This window comes from Trachinotus anak, unplaced genomic scaffold (assembly GCF_046630095.1).
Source record: "Trachinotus anak isolate AG129_WGS33_773 ecotype Australia unplaced genomic scaffold, CSIRO_AGI_Tana_v1 ptg000012l, whole genome shotgun sequence".
Lineage (NCBI taxonomy): Eukaryota > Metazoa > Chordata > Actinopteri > Carangiformes > Carangidae > Trachinotus > Trachinotus anak.
Window position 1 is genome coordinate 10,167,292 of NW_027273863.1, and position 19,908 is coordinate 10,187,199.

General features: G+C 40.5%; 2 protein-coding genes across 5 annotated transcripts in view; one reads left to right on the forward strand and one right to left on the reverse strand.

Moving 5' to 3' along the window:
- Nucleotides 1-4,278: 4,278 nt before the first annotated feature.
- gdf15 (Growth differentiation factor-15) lies at nt 4,279-6,690 on the reverse strand. Its single transcript, XM_071492543.1, has 2 exons — nt 6,256-6,690; nt 4,279-5,642 (listed from the first exon to the last, which is right to left on the reverse strand). Exons 1-2 carry the CDS (start codon nt 6,668-6,670, stop codon nt 4,849-4,851), a joined length of 1,209 nt encoding a protein of 402 aa, XP_071348644.1. The 5' UTR covers nt 6,671-6,690; the 3' UTR covers nt 4,279-4,848.
- Nucleotides 6,691-11,671: 4,981 nt separating this feature from the next.
- Nucleotides 11,672-19,908, forward strand: part of mast3a (microtubule associated serine/threonine kinase 3a) — a 29,281-nt gene continuing 21,044 nt past the window's right edge. For 2 of the 4 annotated variants that reach the window (XM_071492059.1, XM_071492061.1), the window contains exons 1-4: nt 11,672-11,831; nt 13,412-13,443; nt 18,327-18,415; nt 19,177-19,249. In XM_071492059.1, coding sequence (XP_071348160.1) covers nt 11,793-11,831; nt 13,412-13,443; nt 18,327-18,415; nt 19,177-19,249 — 233 coding nt within the window. In that variant the 5' untranslated portion in view covers nt 11,672-11,792. Of the gene's footprint in view, nt 11,832-13,411; nt 13,444-15,242; nt 15,714-18,326; nt 18,416-19,176; nt 19,250-19,908 lie in introns of those variants that run through there. The other 2 variants (XM_071492058.1, XM_071492060.1) reach the window with 2 other exon arrangements.

Here is a 19,908-nt window from a genome sequence, read left to right on the forward strand (position 1 = left end):
TAAATCTCCAATTTCTGTGAAATGTACTTTAAGCCTTTCTGCACAAATTTTGACAAACATGTGGAAGAACTAAGGTAAGGTCATTTTATTTTATTTATTTAATTTCAGACTTTTCAACTAGAAAAAAAAAATGTTATTCTAAACTTTTTTTTTCCGTTCAAAAATTATTCAATTATTTTATCATAGCCAAAGTTAAACTATTTCAGTGCCCAGGTTGGAAATTTGTGTGTTGAGTCAGAAAGTTTAACATAACTCAAATTCAGCTCCTGTCAGCAGCTGTCAATTGCAGAAGGAGATTTTACAGGAAATCTTCTGGTTTCAGCTCTTTCATTTCCTGCTTCCATTATTTCACGAAAAGGGAACTTCATCATTGCAAGTGTGAGGTGTTGAAGACAAACTGCATTACTTCACTCTCAGCTAAGACCTTGACCCACAACACTTGAGGATCATCTGGTAAGATCGCTGTTTTCTCTTGAGCCGCACTTTGACAGAAAATGGTTTGACTTGGCTGACCTGATTTATTTTACTGCATTTCCTTGAATGTAATGTAAATATTAATCCTTTAAAAATGCTATTCATTTAAAAATATTTTCCATTTCAATTTAATAAGACCTGGTAAGACCTGGATTAGATAACATGAAGTGAGGGGTGTATTTTATTTATGTAGAAGCCTTTTTGAATAAGAATCATCAGTGACTAAAACATCTTTGAACTGTTGGATAAATAATCATGGAATGTAAATTGTTACAAATGACTATATATAGTAGTTTGGGCGATACCTTGCAGTCACTCAGTTTAATTCTTGAATTTTCATATTTGCAGATCATGAATGTCAGTGCCACCAAGACACCTGGCACTGGACCTGACGACAGCTCCATTGGCTTCTCCACAGGGGGGGTAGTGGGGCTGACACTCTTCTTTCTGCTTCTTGTGATTGTGGCTGCTGTGATTATCTACAAATACCACAGTAAAATGAGGAATATATTGCAGTCTGCTCAAAGAAGAAGCCCGAAGAAGGAGGACTATTCAGAGAGGGCCGAAGCTGATTCCCATCAGTATACCAGCATGATCACAGAACAGTCAGCGGGAAACACTCCTATCTATGAAAACCTGGCTACAACCAAACCTGGCTACAACAGGCCTCCAGGAAACCAGAGCAGGTAAGCCACAGTTTAAGTGTTTTCACACTTTAAGTTTTCAGGTAAAGTTTTTTTCTTGTAACAGTCGGGACAAATCTAGATCTTTATCAGTCAGTGGGGGAGGAAATGTGAGTCTGAAATGTAATTTATGAAACTGCGGCGGTTCGAAAAGATAAAGCAGAAAATGGATGAAGAAACACCTTGTGCATGGTGTGAGTTCCCCATTTTGCACAATCCTGTTGTAATATACGCACACACACAATTTGGCTGGCGTCCGTAGGTGATTTTGTCTGTTGTTTCATACAATTTAAAGACTATTCATCAAATGTGCCAGCTCATGACTCAGTGCTGGAATTTTTCTCTGAGCAAAAATAGAAACTTGGAAAAGTAAATCCACACAGTTTATTTATATTTGTCTTGCGTCACAATGGTTTTACATCAGGAAAGTGCTCTCTGAAAGGAACATTATCCACTACACTTATTGTTCCTCCACAGGTCGCCGGCTGAACCTGAAGAGGATTTGTACTTGCAGTGTGATTTACCAGATGAAGCAATATACAGCAATGACCCGGAGTGCAACCTTGCCATCCTTCCCAGCTCCCAAGAAGAGGACGTGTACATTATCCCAGAGTCATGACAGGAAAATATCTCTATTACTGTCTGAATATTTTTTTTCCATTTACTCTATACAACATTCATAGGCTCATGCCATAAATATATTGTTACACGTTAAAAATATGCTGCTGCTTTTGATTCCAGATGACCTATAAACAAAAAATAGCTGTATTGTCTGTAGTGTATGGATATTCAGTACAAGTGTATAGCCTATATTTTGCATATATATATGCATATATATATTGACCTCAAGAGAAGTGTAGGCAGTTTATTTACACTTGTGTAGCCTTACAGTCATGCATGTACTCTGCTGTCCTTTTCTTGTGTCAGTAGTTCTGCATTTGGCCTCTACACGCTTTGGAAACCGCGGCATAGAAAATGAATATTTACACTAAGTATTGTTGTTTTATTGTAGTTGACAAACAGTTTTAAAATAAATCTACAAATTCAAACAGCCAATTTTAAGATTAGAATATGAAAATATGCTGCACATTTTTGCAAGTATGTATCCCATTTATAGATATAATTTTCAACAGCCTCAGAGTTTGTTACAGGAAGCCACTGTTTACAGCAGCTGTATCGCTGATAGAGGTTACTATTTCACTTTCACTTAATTGATACTGTTTGAGCATTTAAACTTAATTTGTTCTGTATGGTCATAAAATATTCTACAAATTGTTATTACCAGCCACAATTTAAAACATGTAAACCTGTCAAAATAAAAAGAATATTGATAAAAGTCAGGAATTATTTGGGAGGTTTTATTACCCTGATTCAACAAATGTATAAGATACGTTTATGAAGATGAGACACAAATAGCAAAACAAAAACAAACAAAAACAACAACATTTATTTACAATATAAGTGGTTTTGTAATGTCACTATCATGTTCCCTTAAAATGATTTGCCATTAGCCACTATTTCTGTGTCATATTAGGTTTTTTAAAAAAAGACAAGAAAAATATAATTTACTTCCTTACTATCTATCTGAATAGTGCAAATGCAGCCAAGATGCCCACTGGAAAAAGTAATACTTTTATAGAATACAAAAGAACATGGCACTTACATGCAAACATATTTAACAAGCAAATAATCATACCTTGCAAAAACTGCAAATGTCAGTACCACAGTACATGTTTTTGTGGTCTATCAGTTTTTCAGAGGAGACATATAGAGGATGTGAAAATCTTGCTGACCATGTTGCTGAACTGAACTGCTGCTGAACTGATACCAGAGGGAGTCATAAAAAAAGAAGCTTAAAGCTTTGTCTAACATTTGCAGAATAATAAGATTTAAAAAGATTTGTGCTTCTCTGGGCGGATAATGCCTGGAGAAGGCAGGAAGGCTTACAGAGCATGATGTTTTCTGTGTTTTTATTTCTATTTCCTGTTATCCTGACATTAATTTCAGTAACAGTTCCCCGGTTAGCTACGTGAGGATTAAAACCAGGGGAAAGCCAAATACCGGAGGCTAATGAGTTCATGCTGTCTATCTTAGATTACACACAGAGGGCTTTGATAAATCCTGTCTCTAATTCTTTTATACTTGTATACTTTGGGTGGTACTGAAACTCAGGACCTTTCAGAGTCTGAGATTGAAGACCTTTCCATCCACCTACGGTTGTGTAATGAGTGAGGATCTCATCCTCGAAACAAAGAGTAACGGGACTAAAACAAAGAAATGAATGAGCAGTTACTGGACACAGGTCTGAATTTACCAGAAGAAAAGTGTAACTACAATTAGCATTTGTGTCGTGCAGCTCTGATTAATCACCTCTTAATTCATCTCCCTATTTATTCAGTCATCCAGGATCATTCAAGTAGCCCCACCCCTTAATACATCAACTTTATCAATTGTGTAACAACAGACGTTCACATTATGTGACCTTTACTCTTTGAAAGATAAAAACTATAAAACACTCATTAGGGGTGGTGGTGTCGCTTCTTGGAATAATTAACCTATAAACGTTTCAGCTGAGCTTTTTCTGATTTCAGGTCACCGAGTTGACTCACGTAATTTCACACTCATCATCTGTTTGTTACTTTTATTACCTCTATTATTTTTGAGCTCCAAAACCTCGAGCTGCACTCAGCTGCATCTTCTGAATCTCATCGATAAGCTGCTTTTCTGAGGTGAAATATTTTTTCTTGCCTTGGCGATCAAACTTATCGTTGGATATCTCACATTGTTATTTGCTCTTTTTCTAATAACTTATCTCAACAGCACTTAAAAGCAAACATCACAGACACACACGCTGATAATTTGCAATGAAAATTCATTTACGGTATGGTCAGTGATATGTAATCTGAAGACTCAAGTTTACACAGCAGGCAGCTTTTACATTTTTCCAAATTCCCATTTTCCTTATCAAATGAAACAGTTACTTTTAACTTTCTGGTCAAGGACACGGTGAACACAACTCCAACATCAATAATGGGAGGTATAGGTTATCATATCTTTACATGCTGATTTCTCTGGCGCACCCTGACCCTCTTAATCTGCAGGGGCTGAAAGTATATCTGCAAAGAAATGACGAATGTGAGAAAATATCACGCTCATGTTTATTCTGAAATGTACATGTGGATACATTCAAGTGCAGCAACAGCACAGTAGGAATCAATCACAATGTTTATTTGGGCATATCGTTATTGAAATGTAACGGACGACAAACAAAACATCTCATTGAACAATACAGTGCCTTAAGAAAAAACTGTAAAATTAAATAGAAAATAGTACTAAAATAGGTTGTAACATAACACAAAAGAGATAACACAAATAGGACCATAAATAGAACTTAAAATAAATAACTACCTGTTTAAAGGCAGAGATGTGAATGAACAGGTCTACTGTTTGATCCACAATGTAAAACAAAACAGTGGCTCTGTGCAGCAGTGCCACAACAACAACAACACACACAAAAAAAAGTAAAAGTGGATGACTGCAATTTCTATGTAGTTAACTAATGAAATTATGTGATAAAATGCTCATTTAAGAACAGTCAGGTTTTCACCATATAACATATATTTTTCTCATGGAAATGCTCTCCCAAGGTTTAGGGTTTTCACTAAAAGAAGTCACTTGCATTTTTTTTCCTTCAGGCGCAGTGACATTTACTGACGATCAAGTCATTGAAAGGTGTCAGCTTTAACTTTCCCATACTGTCATAGTGCATGAGGACCATGGGCTCGTAGGCAGCCGGCACGCAGCACGGGCGAGGTGTCCCCCCTTTGGTAATCTGGTGCAGCCGAGACTTCACCTGTGTGTGCATGCTGGCTGGCTTGTAGTTGTGGGGGCAGGCTCCGTCACAGAAGTGCATTGTGTATTCGGCTGGGGCCACCACCCAGTCCGTCCAGCCGATGTCTTTGAAGGACACGGTGACCGACTTCTGGCAACACCATCCTCGTTCATCGCAGTCGTCCTCCTTGTTGGAGCGACGAGGCCTCTGTGCCGGTTTGGGCTGCACAAGGCCCAATTCTATGGAAATGGTTGGTTTTGCCTTGGGGGCGTCTCTGTCGACCACAACCATCCCTACATCCACAACCAGTGCCTGACCACCATCTGTTCTCATCCACTTCTCCACCTCAGGGATGACGTCCAACATCACATCTTGAGTGCTGGAGACATTACCATGGACTAGGGTGTCCGTGTGTGTCCAAGCAGCAGAGTTCATCGCCTTCCTCCCATTGACTCTAACTTTAACCCCTTGTCTTAACTCAGGCTGAACTGATGAGTGTAGTTTTAAGATCTGCCTGGAAATCATCAGTTCTGCCCGAGCAAGTGTCAGTTCAGTCTGGATATTTGGGTTTTTATGGAAAACAGCTCTGTACCACTGCATGTGTCGATCTGACTGTGGGTGTTCTCTTTTCCAATGCACTTTCACTTGCTCCACTAAAAGAAACACACACACACACACACACGCACACACACACACACATTTCATTAGGACCAAAGTTGTCAGCATCCTGTAAGGATTTCACAAAGTACATATGTGAAACAACACGGCATGGACCGATTGAGAGTGGAAAACTAAATTAAACATAAACATATTTTTGATCTATTTTGTATCTATTGTCAATGGCTGACTTGTTATTGATGACACTGATGAAAATGTGTTTGAAGTGTAACATCATGTGAAAGGCGTGCCTGTCACGCTCATGATCTCTAAAAGCTTGTAGGAATGTGCTGCTTTGTTTACAACTCTATGTCTATTTCCAACCATTCACATATGTTTAAACTCTGCAGATAAATTCCAGGAAGTCAGAGATCTTTAGCTGGAGCATGAACTATAGGGACAGAAGCTATTTATAGTATTCATAACTACACTGGTACAATAGTTTTTGTCCGTGTCTGCAGAGGTAAACCCACAGTGCAAGATTTCTTGAACTTGTCATGGAAAGTTCCCTGCTGCTCCCATTCAAACTTATCAGATTGGCTTTCACATCAGTCATCTAAGTGTGACAGTGCTTAAATTAGTTGTCTCACCATTTAACACATGTCTCACCTGTGGCTGGAAAGAGGACAGCAGGAGTTGTTGATTGCCTGGTTTGCCTCGTCGGTTGGCTGGAATTTCCTCTCATCTCTCTCAGTTTTTCTCTGTAGAGTTGCTGCATCCTCCTCAACTCCTGCACCGTGGCCTTTTTGCTCGGCCTGGGCTCCCTGTCTAAACCCAGTGAGCTGAGGATTCCTGTCTTCACCGCGTCCAAAAGCAGGACCTTCTGGCTGTCCATCCTGTCCGCATAAGGTGTGCCTTCGTGGGCCACGAAGTGAGATCGGCCCTCCCCTGAGCTGGAGAGGGAGACGAGCAGCAGCAGCGTGCAGGAGATGAGTCGATGGAGTGTGTGTGATCTGAACATGGTGAGCTGGCCAGGTAGGTCTAGTTTGAGAGTGCTGCAGCTCAGTGAGTGGGGTTTGTCCATGCCATGAATGAAATTCTTGACGTGCTTTTATTTATAGTCCCTCTGTGTTGCCACACCCCTGGTCGGTCAGGTGAGTCAGGTGAACCTGTGATGGGCCATATGTCATTATGTGGCAACATTTTGCAGTATTGTGTTATGTCCTAACATGTGACAGATGAAATTAGAAATGTGTGAAATGAAGTTTTGATTAACAGGGGTTTTTTTCAGTTTTATTTGTACACAGTGGGAAGTGAAAGCAGAGATGGGAGAGACATGAAATGAAGGGGTTTCTGTTTGAGATTACGTCACAAGTACATGGTGTGCACCAGGATTGGCCAGTTTTACGTCACTTGATCAAATAAATGATCATGTCCTACAGTGACCAGTTCAAAGGAGAGGGAAAATGGGCAATTACATTAGCTCCTTCAGGGTTATTAATGACAATGTGATAGTTTATTGATTCCTGTAAGGCTGTGACGCTGTTCCTTTGTAACCCTGCCCACTATGGTCAGAGGTCAGGATCGGCTACTGACCAAAGACAGATTTAGAGTTTTGTTCATTTGCCAACAAGTTGCCTAAACCCGGGAAGCCCCGTCTCTGAACAACTTTGAGTGACAGCATACAGTAAATTAATAATAAACACTAAATAAAGACAGAAAACGACAGAGAGGGTTCATTTTCTGTGTCACCCCTCCCGCAATAAACCATAAAAACAAAGACAGACAAACTGAGAAGTTATTTCCTCTGTTGAAAAAGAGACCTGTCTGCAGCGTCTGTGAGAGATTATTATTAATATTATCATATCATCACACAGCTTGACCTTGGGGAGTGCTGTGTGGAAGTGGTCTATTTTATGACAATTAAAATCGACAGAAAACATATCTGATCTCAACCTGTACTGTCCTCTTAGCTGGATAAAAGAGCAGCATTGCTGCTCTGTCAGTAGTCATTGTTGGGGCTACATCTGCGTCTGCACAGTGAAGTAGTTATCAGCATATTGTGTGAAAATCCTCACTTCTGACAGTAAATAGAGTCAGTACATTTCCTGATTAGAAAGTAGTTTCACCACACTGTTATGTGGCCGTCTGTGTCACTGACCTTATTCTTTCCACATGAGGGCATTCCCAACTGCAGCTGATAAAATGTCCATGAATTGAGTTCATGAGCGCACAAATTGTGAGTTCGGAATCATAATATTCTGCCTTTGAGCAACCAGATAGTGAAGATGACATGTGATAATGGGGCTATTAAAAGTTCAATTAAATACTTATTCTATCATATACATTATAATAAAATAATAAAACAATAAATATGACAGCCACATAACCACAAGATTAACTACGCGAAAGCAAATTAAATTTGAATGACTAGTCATATTAAGTGTCATAATTAAAAGCCCCTGCAATAAATTGCAAAGGAGCCGTTTCAGGAGAGGTCAAGAGACGACCAACGAAAAAAACAAAAAATTCTGCAGCACAACATTTTGTTTTTTGTTCTTTTATCGCTAATAAAAATTAACATTCAAACAATCAGACAAGCTAAGGTCATTCTCCAACCTGCAATGAGGGTTCACAAGTAGCCATTGTAGAAAAAGCGATGGGAACCAGAGCTAGTGCAAGTCAATAAATAATAATATGTCATAAAATCATCAATAATTCCTGAAATTAAAAGCAAGGAAAATATTCTGAGGCGTGAAGAAGTTACTGTCCAAGTATCAAGCAGTGTCCGAGATGTAACGTCTTACGACAGTGTGGTGTGTATGAATTTCTGAGCACTGAGTCACTGAGGTGATGAAACAATCATGTGTTTTGCAAGGTGAGCCTACCTTGCAAGTTGAAAGTGTGTTAAAGGTGTAAAGTGACTCACGCAGTGTTGTTTAGATGATCATATAAGACTCATTCTCGTCTCTGGCTGGTTCCCCTGTTCTTATCATATTTTTCATACGTGACAGGCATAGAGTAAAGAAATGCAGAAAACCACAGACAGGGGCCTGAAAGAGAAGTGTCTGAAAAACTGTGGTGAATTTCACCATACAGACTGCTAAATGTTGCCTGTTCTAAAATTCAAATCAGGCAGAGAAGAAGATGACAGCACATTGCACTATTCACGGTGGTAAGCAACATACAACCAGCTGTTTATATACTATATATATAATAGTGTAGTTTAGCTCTAAAAGATATTGAAACGATGTGAAGATTTTTTTTAACTGATTGATTGAACTGCTCAACCTCTGATAAGTGTCATAAGTTAAAAAAGTTTGATATTGCTTGTAGCAGTTTGATGATATCACACACATATTTCTTTGATTTTTACCATGACTCTTCTGATAAATAGCAGTGTGTAAAAGTTTTAGGTGCTAATACTATTCATAGTTTTTATTTATCACTTAACATCATACAAAGTGCAGGTGACAGAAAAGAAACCCGGTTGTTCTGAGCATCTTGAAGAACTTGCCACAGTTCTTTTGTGGATTCGCGGTGTCTCAGTGTCCTCTGTCTCCTCATGTCATCCCAGGCTGACCCCGTGATGTTGAGATCAGAGCTCTGAGGGGGCCATGCCAGTTCTTGCCGGACTCCTTGTTCATCTTTTCTCTGAAGATAGTTCTTCATGACGATGGCTGATAGTTTGGGTTCATTATCATGGGGCCGATAAGATGCCATCCTGATGCTTTTGCGTGATGAATAAGAATCTCAACAGTTTAAGTGCCCAAAACTTTAGCACATTGGTGTAGATGAAAGTGTAACTGGTAAATGTGCATATAAACAGATAGAGAAACTGGTGTTTGGAGTTTTTCAATTCCACTGCCATTCTGCTACTATTAATTCTTTATTTCTTTAATTTATTAATCCATTCATTACTTCTGCTTTCATCATTTTTTCCTTTCCTTTAGCTTTCATCATATTACATTCTGTGTGGCAAGAGGATTGGGGCCTTACCAAAGATGGACTTGCCCGATGAGAAGATAACTGGTCATATACAGGGCTGATATACATATAGCTCCATTGCTCCCTCTTGTGGCCCTAAAGCTACAGTACGGGAATGGTACAGCTTTTTTTGGATTCAGGGAGCTCTGCTCTCCAGAAGCTTTAAAGAAGTTTTAAAAACAAAGACTTGGAACCTTGAGATTTCATTTTTGTTCTTTTTTTGTTTCATTATATTGAATTAGGACTATGGGTTAGTTTTGTGTTATATAAGACCCAAACCTGAGTAGCTGGACTGTCAGAAAACTGGGAGTTGTCTCTTTTTTCAATCTTTCAGCCTTGTAATGGAATAAAGCAGGTGAGTGAGGTTAGGATCTCAGACAAAGAACAGGTGGAGACACAAATTACTGTGAAAAGAGAGCAGCAAAAAAGAGGAAGAGATGACTTTCATGCCTGACTGGATCCACTAATGAGCATGGAGCATTTGAAGATGACCTGTGCTGGATCACATGAAGATCATGACCAAAGGACAGATACTGACTTTACAGTCTGTGCCTTTCTCGCTCCAAACTCCATCATCAGCCTGGTGCAGAACACAAATCTAGGTATTTGTACACATGGACAGTTCATTTAAAGAATTTTATCTCATCAGTTAGTGATGATGTTGAACTCATAGGAAGAAAACATGTTATACAAACACAGCAGCAGCTCACAAAAAAAAAGAGACTCGCCTATTTTCCCTGTCATCTGCACTGAACTCTCTGAACTATATCTCCTTGTTAAATCACTTTCTTGTTAGAAGCTCATTCTAACTTTTGTCTTGGGGTATAATCTTGTTTGTTGATGAAATAGACAAAAGGGCAAGGGAAACACACAGCGATAACATGCTACACACACACATTAACAATGACAATTATTTTGAATTTCTGAATATTAAACACAATCCTCAGATACGTGATACATTTTAATTCAAATAAATCTTGTTTAAATGGCCAGGACACAACTCTCACATCAAAAAGACCTGATGAATATATGTAGTGTTGTTTTATTGTCCCTTCTTGAGGTGGCACAATCCAAACCCAGGCAAAACCAAACCATACTGTGCGTGAAAGAAAGACAGAGTATAGCCCCACATCCAGACCAGGAAAAGGGAGAGAAACTGTGGAAAAGACAGCATCATTATTTACTATTATTCAAGCACCATTGTTTTCTATTCAAGATACAATTGCATTTCTTACAAAGTAGTCACCTGCGGGAAATCTACCCCATGGATGCTTGATTTCTGACTCTGACTTTTCACTTTAAACTTTCAGATAAACAGAGAAACCTCACAAGGGAACAAGGGAAGAGTCACGTCCATCTGGTTTACATAAATGGACATGTGACAGCACAGGACAAGAGAATAAGCATTGTTGGACATAGGAAAACACATTGTGGTGTTGCCGGGTACCAGGCACAGATCAATCACTGCTATTCAGCTCAGCTTCAAAGCGCAATTGTCCTTCATCTTGTCTCTATGGCGAGGTTTTATTCCTCCAGACAGACACTGTGTTATTTTACATGAACGGCGAGTGGTAGATTAATTGCATCTGAATTATGAACAGCCAATCAGCCTGCATGTACCAACACATATGGAAACAAGTGGAGTGCATGTGTTTCTGGAGGGTTTTGTGCACTGATGTCTCTGCGGTTTATGCCTTTACAGCTGCAGGTTACTGCTAAATGGTGCAAAAATAATGGTGAGGTTTGTTAAGAAAAGCCTGGAGCCTATAATTATTTATCTGGGACATGAAGCGGTGAGAACATAACAGGATCTTTTGGGTGTCTGTGTAGTTGATGGTCCTTCACTTGAATAAAAATAGCCATTACACCGTGAAAGCAGCATTTTGCAATTGTTAATTGACCACAGAGTGTCAATAAGAGGGTGGGGTCAACGCGCCCTCTCACTTCATTACTAGGTCTATGTTAACCACTCTCCTCACCCACCTCCTCCCTCCCAGGCCGATCAGGTGATCAGCTGGCTGGAGTGACCACCTTCTCCGGGCCGGTAGTGCAGCTCGCCCCGGGGAGGAGGAGGAGGAGGAGGAGGAGGAGGAGGGAGTAGAGCAGCAGCAGTAACAGCAGCAGCGAGGAGGTCTGTATCCATGCTCCCGGGGAGAGGAGCATGTATGGTCTGACTGACCGGGGATCCGCTCTGGGGTTTTGTTTAGTTGTCTTCAGTGATGGATGAACCGAACATCCTAAGACGCCGCGGTCTACAGGTAAATGGAGACTGTCATGACAGCGACGTGGTTGTTTGCAGGCAAACTCGGTATGATGATGATGATGATGAAGAAGAAGAAGAAGAAGAAGATGATGATGATGATGAGCCATTGGCGGCGATGCGAGGGATTTCTCCAAGAATTGCTTTGGGTGTAGGAGGTGATATTCGCTCTTCATAGGACTATATCTTATATTTAGTATGACATTTACTCTTTATTCCACCTGATAGTTATGCGACATGATTGTTTTGCATTGATTTCTCCATGTCTGATGTCCACTCATGAGCACAGGCGGTGGCACTACTCTACGAACTGAAGTCATTAGCGCACACAATGTAATTTATGAATGCGAGTGCTCCAGCAGAGCTGATTTCACTACCTAACGCGTTTATTTTGGAGCTCTTCATTGGTGCTTTGGTGAATCTGGTTGCCTTGGTGATAGGAGCACAAAACCCAAGGGTTCCTGCATGATTGGCAGGAACATCTCTTTAATCTTCTCCAGGGAAGCATGTCCATCTCTCAGGAATGTCCAGATTGGGAATAATGAAGTGTTTTGTTTGTTTTTTTTTTCTTTCTGCATAAATGAAGTCGTGAAAGCTGCATTGTTGTTTCTACCTCAGGTCTGTTATGGTTGAAGTGATGTTGGGTTTGTGATGAAAGAGCCATCAGTCTAAGCTGGGTGTTCCCATTCAATTACAGTAATTGGTTTCCTTTTTTACCTTACATTCATCTGCAATTTAGATTTAAAGGCAGCCCTGCGGTTATGCTAATAATAAAAAGGGTGGTGAAACTATTCAGGTTTGCTTTCACGTTTCCCTGAAATCCATTATCCTGTGAAAAAACAACCCACAACATATTGTTAGTCTTCATTATGCACTGTTCCACAAAATGGTGTGCTCTGATTAGTGATTAAGCTTGAAGTAGTAATTAAAATCCCCTTTCTCTGTTTGGGTATCTGTTTACCTACCTTGCTTTTAAATGTGACTGTGACATTAATTAATCCCTGTCTGTATTCAAGAGATAGGATGAACTCAGTGCCCCAGAATGATTTCATGCCTAAGCTCTCTCAGTCTAACAGGGTGTCACTCTTCTCTATCCTTCCAATCCTGACTGAAAAGGGCCGTTTTTGCAGTTGCCTGAGCTCAAACGCAGTAGCCACGGGCTAGTGAGGATTGGTGTAGCCTTGCCATTAAATGAGTAGAAGACCTACATGTCGTGCAAGAAACTAGGCCACACTGCATCTAATGATATTTACACTGCGTCGAAATGAAACTAAGTGGAAATGACGGAGACGGGTAAGCATTTAGGGGAAATCCATTTGGAAAACTGAAAACTGCTGTAGCCTTAGCTTTTTTTTTAAACTGAGGAGCCAGAATGTGCTTTCATAACCACATAAACAGGGATCAGGAAAATATACTGATTTGTGAAGAAGCCCTTCAGCCAAACAATAAACAAGTCTGCTCAAACAACAATAGCTCATACCTGCATTTCAAAGCAATGTTATCAGAAAAAACCTGATAAAAGCAATATATTTCTAGAAAATAATCTTTATTCAATCTTCTCTATCTCTTTTATTCTAGAAAGAACTGAGTCTTCCTCGCAGGGGAAATGTGTAAGTACTACCAACTGACTTATTGTGTGCTCTGTCTCCATCTCCTTTTGCCTCCCCCCTCCCTCCTTTTCAAACCAGACCAGCCAGGTGTGTCACTTGTCAGCTTTAGTGTGCATGCATGGTGTATTTTACACCAAAAACCTCTGAAGCTGCAAATGCGGATTGCTTGACAGACAGAGCAGTCTCACCGCTCAGACAGGTTTCACGTAAACTTGGAAGAGGAGAGAGCAAAGATTGAGACAGAGTGAAGTCAAGAGTCAAGAGTCTTTTTTTTTTTTTGTCATATGCACAGTAAAAACACGTGTTTGCACCTTACAATGAAATTCTTACTAGTCCCCTATCGACACAATTTAAGATTATGAATAACAATAAAATATGAAATATAAAATAAAGTGCAAAAACCTCTGATGTTATAACAGAGGGAAGAACTGTATGCAGATAATCTTCTCAGTGAGTCAGAATCAATAAGCCGCCCCACCCTTGTTGTTAAATCCCTATGCTTATTATCAGTTTTTCCCACTTTGCTTAATAATCTAGTGTCCGCGTGACAATGTATTTAAATTGGGTACTGAACAGGCTCTTGGCTCAATGGTGGCGTTTTTTTTCCTTCATCTTTTTCCTGTTCAGAATTCAGACATAATCAGCAGATGATGATTCAGATTTTACACGGCATTGTCAGATCATATGATGTTTTATTAACAGAGGAGTGACATGTGAACAACATGAAGGAACTTGCTTGTGATTTTGCTGCTCAAACATGATACAGCCCTGTCAGAACGGTTCCACTGTCTGTGAGTCAGAGAAAATATCAGAATCATGGGAAATACCAACAGTGGATAACGGCTGAGAGATGATAAGATTTTCAGTAGTTAAAAACATTTACGTAAGGTGTTTGAGACTAACAAGGAAATGTTCATTTTAGAGTGTGTGTGAACTGAAAACCCTGTTTGTGACCCCATATGCCTATCTGCCTGTCTGTCAGTATATTTGCATTTTAAATAACTTTCAATATTTTAAATATATTGATAAAGATGAATAGTATCTCTATGAGATCAGTCAGTCAGATATTTCATTAGAGACCTGCAGTTTGTCTGTGGTCAATTTTTGTGATGTTACTGCTTTGCTTGGATTTCTCTCTCATGGATTTTAACCTGTATAACAGCCTACAGGGCTGGATTACTCACTGAGGGACAAAAATGAACTGTGCTCACCCGTGAACTGACTCCCTCTTTGTGGTAATGTTGTTAAACAGGAAAGGAGTATACAACAGAAACAATTCTGACACAGAGAAAAGTCTTCCCTTCACAAATCAATCTGACCATGAACAGCCCCAGGCCTGTTGCCCGCTTTGGCCGATTGTTATCCAACGCTGTAGCCTCGTATTCGTCTTGTATTATTACTGGTATATAAAACATCACATGTATGAATTATTATGTAGTATACTCTTGCTTCTGAAATCGAAATAAATGGCACAAACAATGGCTGGGTTTTAAAATGAAACAGTATTTACGCACAGGGTCATGTGCTGTGCAGTTTTTTGAAAATCACACAAGGGTCTGAATTACACTCTGATGAGAAGACTGCAACTTTCATAGCTACTGATAAGCTTAGTTGAACCTTTATTGTTTTTGAGATATTTAGGCGTTGACACACAAGTGATGTTGGGATTTTGTTGTCACTAGAGATAGACAACGGTCTGTTGGTCGAGGAGTGCTTCGTTCGTATTTTAGTGGATGTCACAATAATTCCTACAGCGCTTGAAGGCATCATTAGTCCCCCCCTCCCTCCGGCGCTCTGACGCGGCTGCGCAGTGCGGCGGACGGTGCTGTTGCTGGAAAGTTTGTATCACTCTTGGTATCTGGACGGAGGTGTCTTTCGATAATGTCGAGTCCCGGTGAAGACGGACTGTTTCGGCAATATTGGTGGTAACAGGGAGCAGGAGCGGGGCGGACATGGCCGTTACAGTCGCTCAGTACCACAGAGCTACCGTTGCGTGGGTCTGGGGTCACTCTGTACCGAAGCTGAATGGAGTTTCTGCCGTTGGACACTGCGCACTGGCCTAGCTAGCTGCCACCAGTCCACCAGCAACAACAGCTCCACCGGAGAGACTGTGAAACGATGCTCCCGCTGTAACTGCAGGGTAGTTCTCATATCTGGATTGGATTTATCCCCACCACCACCACCATGTCTGACCAAAACTATTATTGGACCGTGTTGCCGAGCTACAAAACTAGTTTTGTTACTGGGGCCATGATGAAAAGATCAAAAAGGTAAAAGCAACACAGCCTGCTTTGAGAAGTAATTTTTCTGTATGTGCAGACAAAAACTCCGTCCAGTCTGGACGACACTGCCGCGCAGCGAAAACGTCTGCTCTGCCCGTGGTTGTCATCGGCTCCCCGCAGAGCTGTGCCATTCACCGTCCGACAAACAGCAATGTGTTGAACGTTTATGTTGAGCTATTTGACTCGCAGCCTCCCGTCGTGTTGAGTAACATGATCGGCTTACAGCTCAGAGTGATATTGTCCCTGCGGTGTCTGCGATAGCCCCCAATGCGTTACTGTATGTGTCTCTTACATCCGCCCTAGTTTTTGTTTCCGACAGAGAAACGTGGCCATTGTAGACTGTTGTGTGTATGCGTGTGTGGGCAGACTGCATTGTCTGCTGCCAGCTGTCGCATAAAACGACACAGTCCCGGTGCCAATCGATACACTGATGTGGTTAGTTGCACCGTAGTGTTGTAGATGTGCTTTTATCTGTGAGATAAATGTAATCGGCCGTTACAAAATGGAGCCGTGGATTTTCCTTTCCATCCCCTGTAAGGACTCGGTGTGTCTTTGACACTCACTCGGTGACCTTATCATATTTTATGACACCTTTATCCTCCTTGCCATAACCTGAATATTTCTATAATAAAATATTGTCAGTGACTCTGGTATACAGTGAATCTGTTATAACTGCTTTCAGAGGCATTGCCTGCAATTCAGTGAAAGAAAATATGCTCTCATCTTTTAAATTAGTGTAATACAGTTTTCCTAACAGCTGTAGTCTGTTGAACTATCCACTTTTTCCGTGAGGCTTGGGAACATGCATCAGTCATGTAACCCATTAAACACAGCATGGCTTTGAATGGAGCTCAGTGAATAAATGCAGCCCCTTCAGCATCAGCAGATGTATAACTTGGCAGGCCTGCATCTCAGTGGCCTATATTCATCATGCTACATGCCTGACTGCAACACACTCTACAAACAACTATTGTTAGTGTCAAATATGAGTAGCCTTATCACTGTCAACTGTTGATTAAGCTCACACGTGATCATGGTGTGACACAGAGATGCTTTCATGCCAGTTTTGCCCAGGCTCTAGAGTGTTAAAAGGGTGTTTATTTTCTGATAAGAATGAAATAGTGTACGATCACAGTGTCTTATATGCAATATGTCCTAGACATATTGCAGACAAGGTAAAGCACTTACTGGCTCTCTCTTCTCCCTGTTGCGTTGCCCGCCTCTGCCACATTTTTGGGTTGGGGGCCATATACTGTGTGAATCTGCCTCAGCACCGACCCAGAAATGTCAGGCTCTGTTGTCGTCTCAGGGCCTCAATTATTTTAGGTCACTGCTAGATAGAAAGAGAGATCACATCAGCATCACTGGGATAAACAGATAGCATGATGGGATTACACCCTTTTGTGGAGAACGCAACAACAATCTGAATAAAAACCGTAGCACCAGGTATACAGAAGCCTGCAGGCACCATATATACACAAACAAACAGGAAGTAGACAAAATAACATTTGGACTAACCACATCATAATTACACTGGCATCTATGAGGGCGAGTCAGAGAAAAGCCACTTGGTAGTATCTGTCAGCCTTAAAACAGGTCTGCCTGTCACCACTTTGATATGTGACTTTTCAAAGAAAAGGATTTCCTTTAAAGGTGCTCAGAAGACATGAATGATTTTATATTGACTTTGATCAGAACAACACAAACAGTCCGCTTCAAAAATAACTGAAGAACTGAAACAACACCTCTTCGATACTGTCTTAATCAAAATTGTACATCATGTGCTTTGGAGAGTTTGCATCTTAGTCAGAGCTGATGTGCTATTTAGAAAAAGCCTGTATGCAAAGTTGCATCAACTGTTGAACCTTTGACTCAATGCAGTGGAAAAACAATCTAATCATTGATTATCTGACATATGGACCAGTGTGTGTTGTTTATGTGTAGATAAAGATTGTGTTCATCCATGGTAATGGATCTGTAATTTACAGACAGTATGTCATGGCCTGCACAGTTACGTCACAGGAGTCATATGGTTCACTTAGCCAAGGCTGGTTGTTGTACAAGGCTATAGGATCAGGTGCTCTCAATGATACTTCCAGATGTTTCCCATATTCTCACATTGAAACCCCTGCAGACACACCCGGCATCATTAAATTATCATTGATACGTTGGTGTAATACCATAGCATATAGTTCGTGCTTTATTGGATATTTATTTATTATTGGTCTTTCCATTGTTTTGGTAACTTGTAGTCACAAGCAGATTTTCTGAGTAGAAGAAAAAAGGAATAGCACTTTTTAAATTAGTGCAGCTGCACTCATACAACTGTCTGTATTTATATATTTACATACATACATGTTTGTAGCTACACATGTATGTGTATGTAAACACACCATTACCAGTGCCATCACTGTTATCAGTGTTTACCTTGTCACGATCAGCAACGGGAGTTCATAGGTTGAGCACGTTTTTATTTTACGTGACTGTTTGCAGCACTGATAAAAGACTGATAAACAGCATGTGCCTCTTGGTGATTGTGTTTGTAATGGCATTGCATAAGCAAATGTTTTACCTCCTCTGTTTGTTTTCCTTCCCTCACAGTTCCCGTAACAACAAGAGAAGGAGTTTGGCGGTTGGGACCCCGTCGCCCACGCTCTCACGACCGCTTTCACCTCTCCCACTTGCCACAGGTACTTGTATGTTGTTTACAGTTGCGTGTCTGCTCAACTCAGTGTGTGATATTGTTTGGCAATTAGAGTGGAGGTTCATTGGTCATGCTTTATATAGACATGATCACATAGAAAACAGGGTAAGTGAGGATAGGCTGATGAGATGAATAGTTCCATCTGTGACAGGAGAACAAATAACTTTTTGCCTTGTATATGTGCCTCCAGCCCTGTGTTTGTTTTAATGCTGTATGTCACAGGACTGGCACTGTTTTTCCTCTGGTGTTCATCAAGTTTTTGATTGCTGTTGGATTATAATGTGCCCACAGTAAAGTGTCTAAGACTTAATGATTTTCCTCCACATGATGATGTTTTTCATGTAACTTCCTCCTGGCTATTCATTCCTCAACCCAGCTGCCTGATATGGAGAGTCATTCATTCTCTTACCCTCTCTCACACATTTTTGAAAAAGCGATTGAGGGCGTGACTTTGATTTGCCCCCAGGGGCTGGCATGAAAACCCTGTAGTGAACCCTTTTAAGAGTATGTGGTGTGATCAACTGTGATTCTCTGATTAGGCAAGGAAGAGGCCTAGTTATCTTCTGTGAGTGTGTTACTGTAATTAAGTTTGATAGCTTCAGGCTGAAATGTGATGTGAAACAAGGTGATCATGTAAAACAAGGGGACAGCCAGTGAAATTATTAAACACACAAATGGTCATATACGTTGTTTGTTACAGTTTATGATCATTTCAAAGTTTGTAACAGTTGTTTTATGTTTCTTCAGCTGGAAGCAGCCCTTCAGAAAGCCCCAGAAATGTCTCTGCCAGCACCTCTGCCAACTTCCAGTTCGCCCGCAGGTGAGAATTAACTCTGATGCTTTTTAATGTGGATTGGGTCTAAGGTATTCTCAGCCAGCTACTATAGTATTATTTTCCCTATCCAATGTATAAACTAGAAAATTTGAAAACCTGTTCTATAATACAAAAGAAAATTACTTTGCTGATTGATTCTTCATGCAAAAATGTGACAGCTGAAGTTCAAAACATCAGAAATAAATGCCAGTAGCAATACATTTCAACCCTAGAAACCTATAGTGAGAGTTAGAGATAGCCAAGCTGCTTTTCCCCAGCAGGGTTAATGCTTGTCCAAGCAAATAGCAGCTCATAACGACTTAAACAGAGCAACTCTCCTTTTTTTCAACTGTAGCTTTTGAATAAAAACACAAAAATAACTTAAGAAATTTGGTGTTTTTTAGAGGAAGCTTAAGTAGCAGGAATAATGGACATGCCCTTGCTTGTTCCTTTTTGCCCCTGTAGTGCAAATGAGGCAACGGACAAGCAAGTCCAACCAGCTGAAAGGCCCCAGGGCCATTTGCTGGACATGCATCTTGGCATTTGTCAAGCCAATTAAGGCAACAAGTCATTGCACATTCTCATTACTCAGGACTCCTGTGATTATGAGGGAAAGTTGTAGAGCTTGTCCTCTCATCACACTTCTTGTAGCAGCGTATAGACTC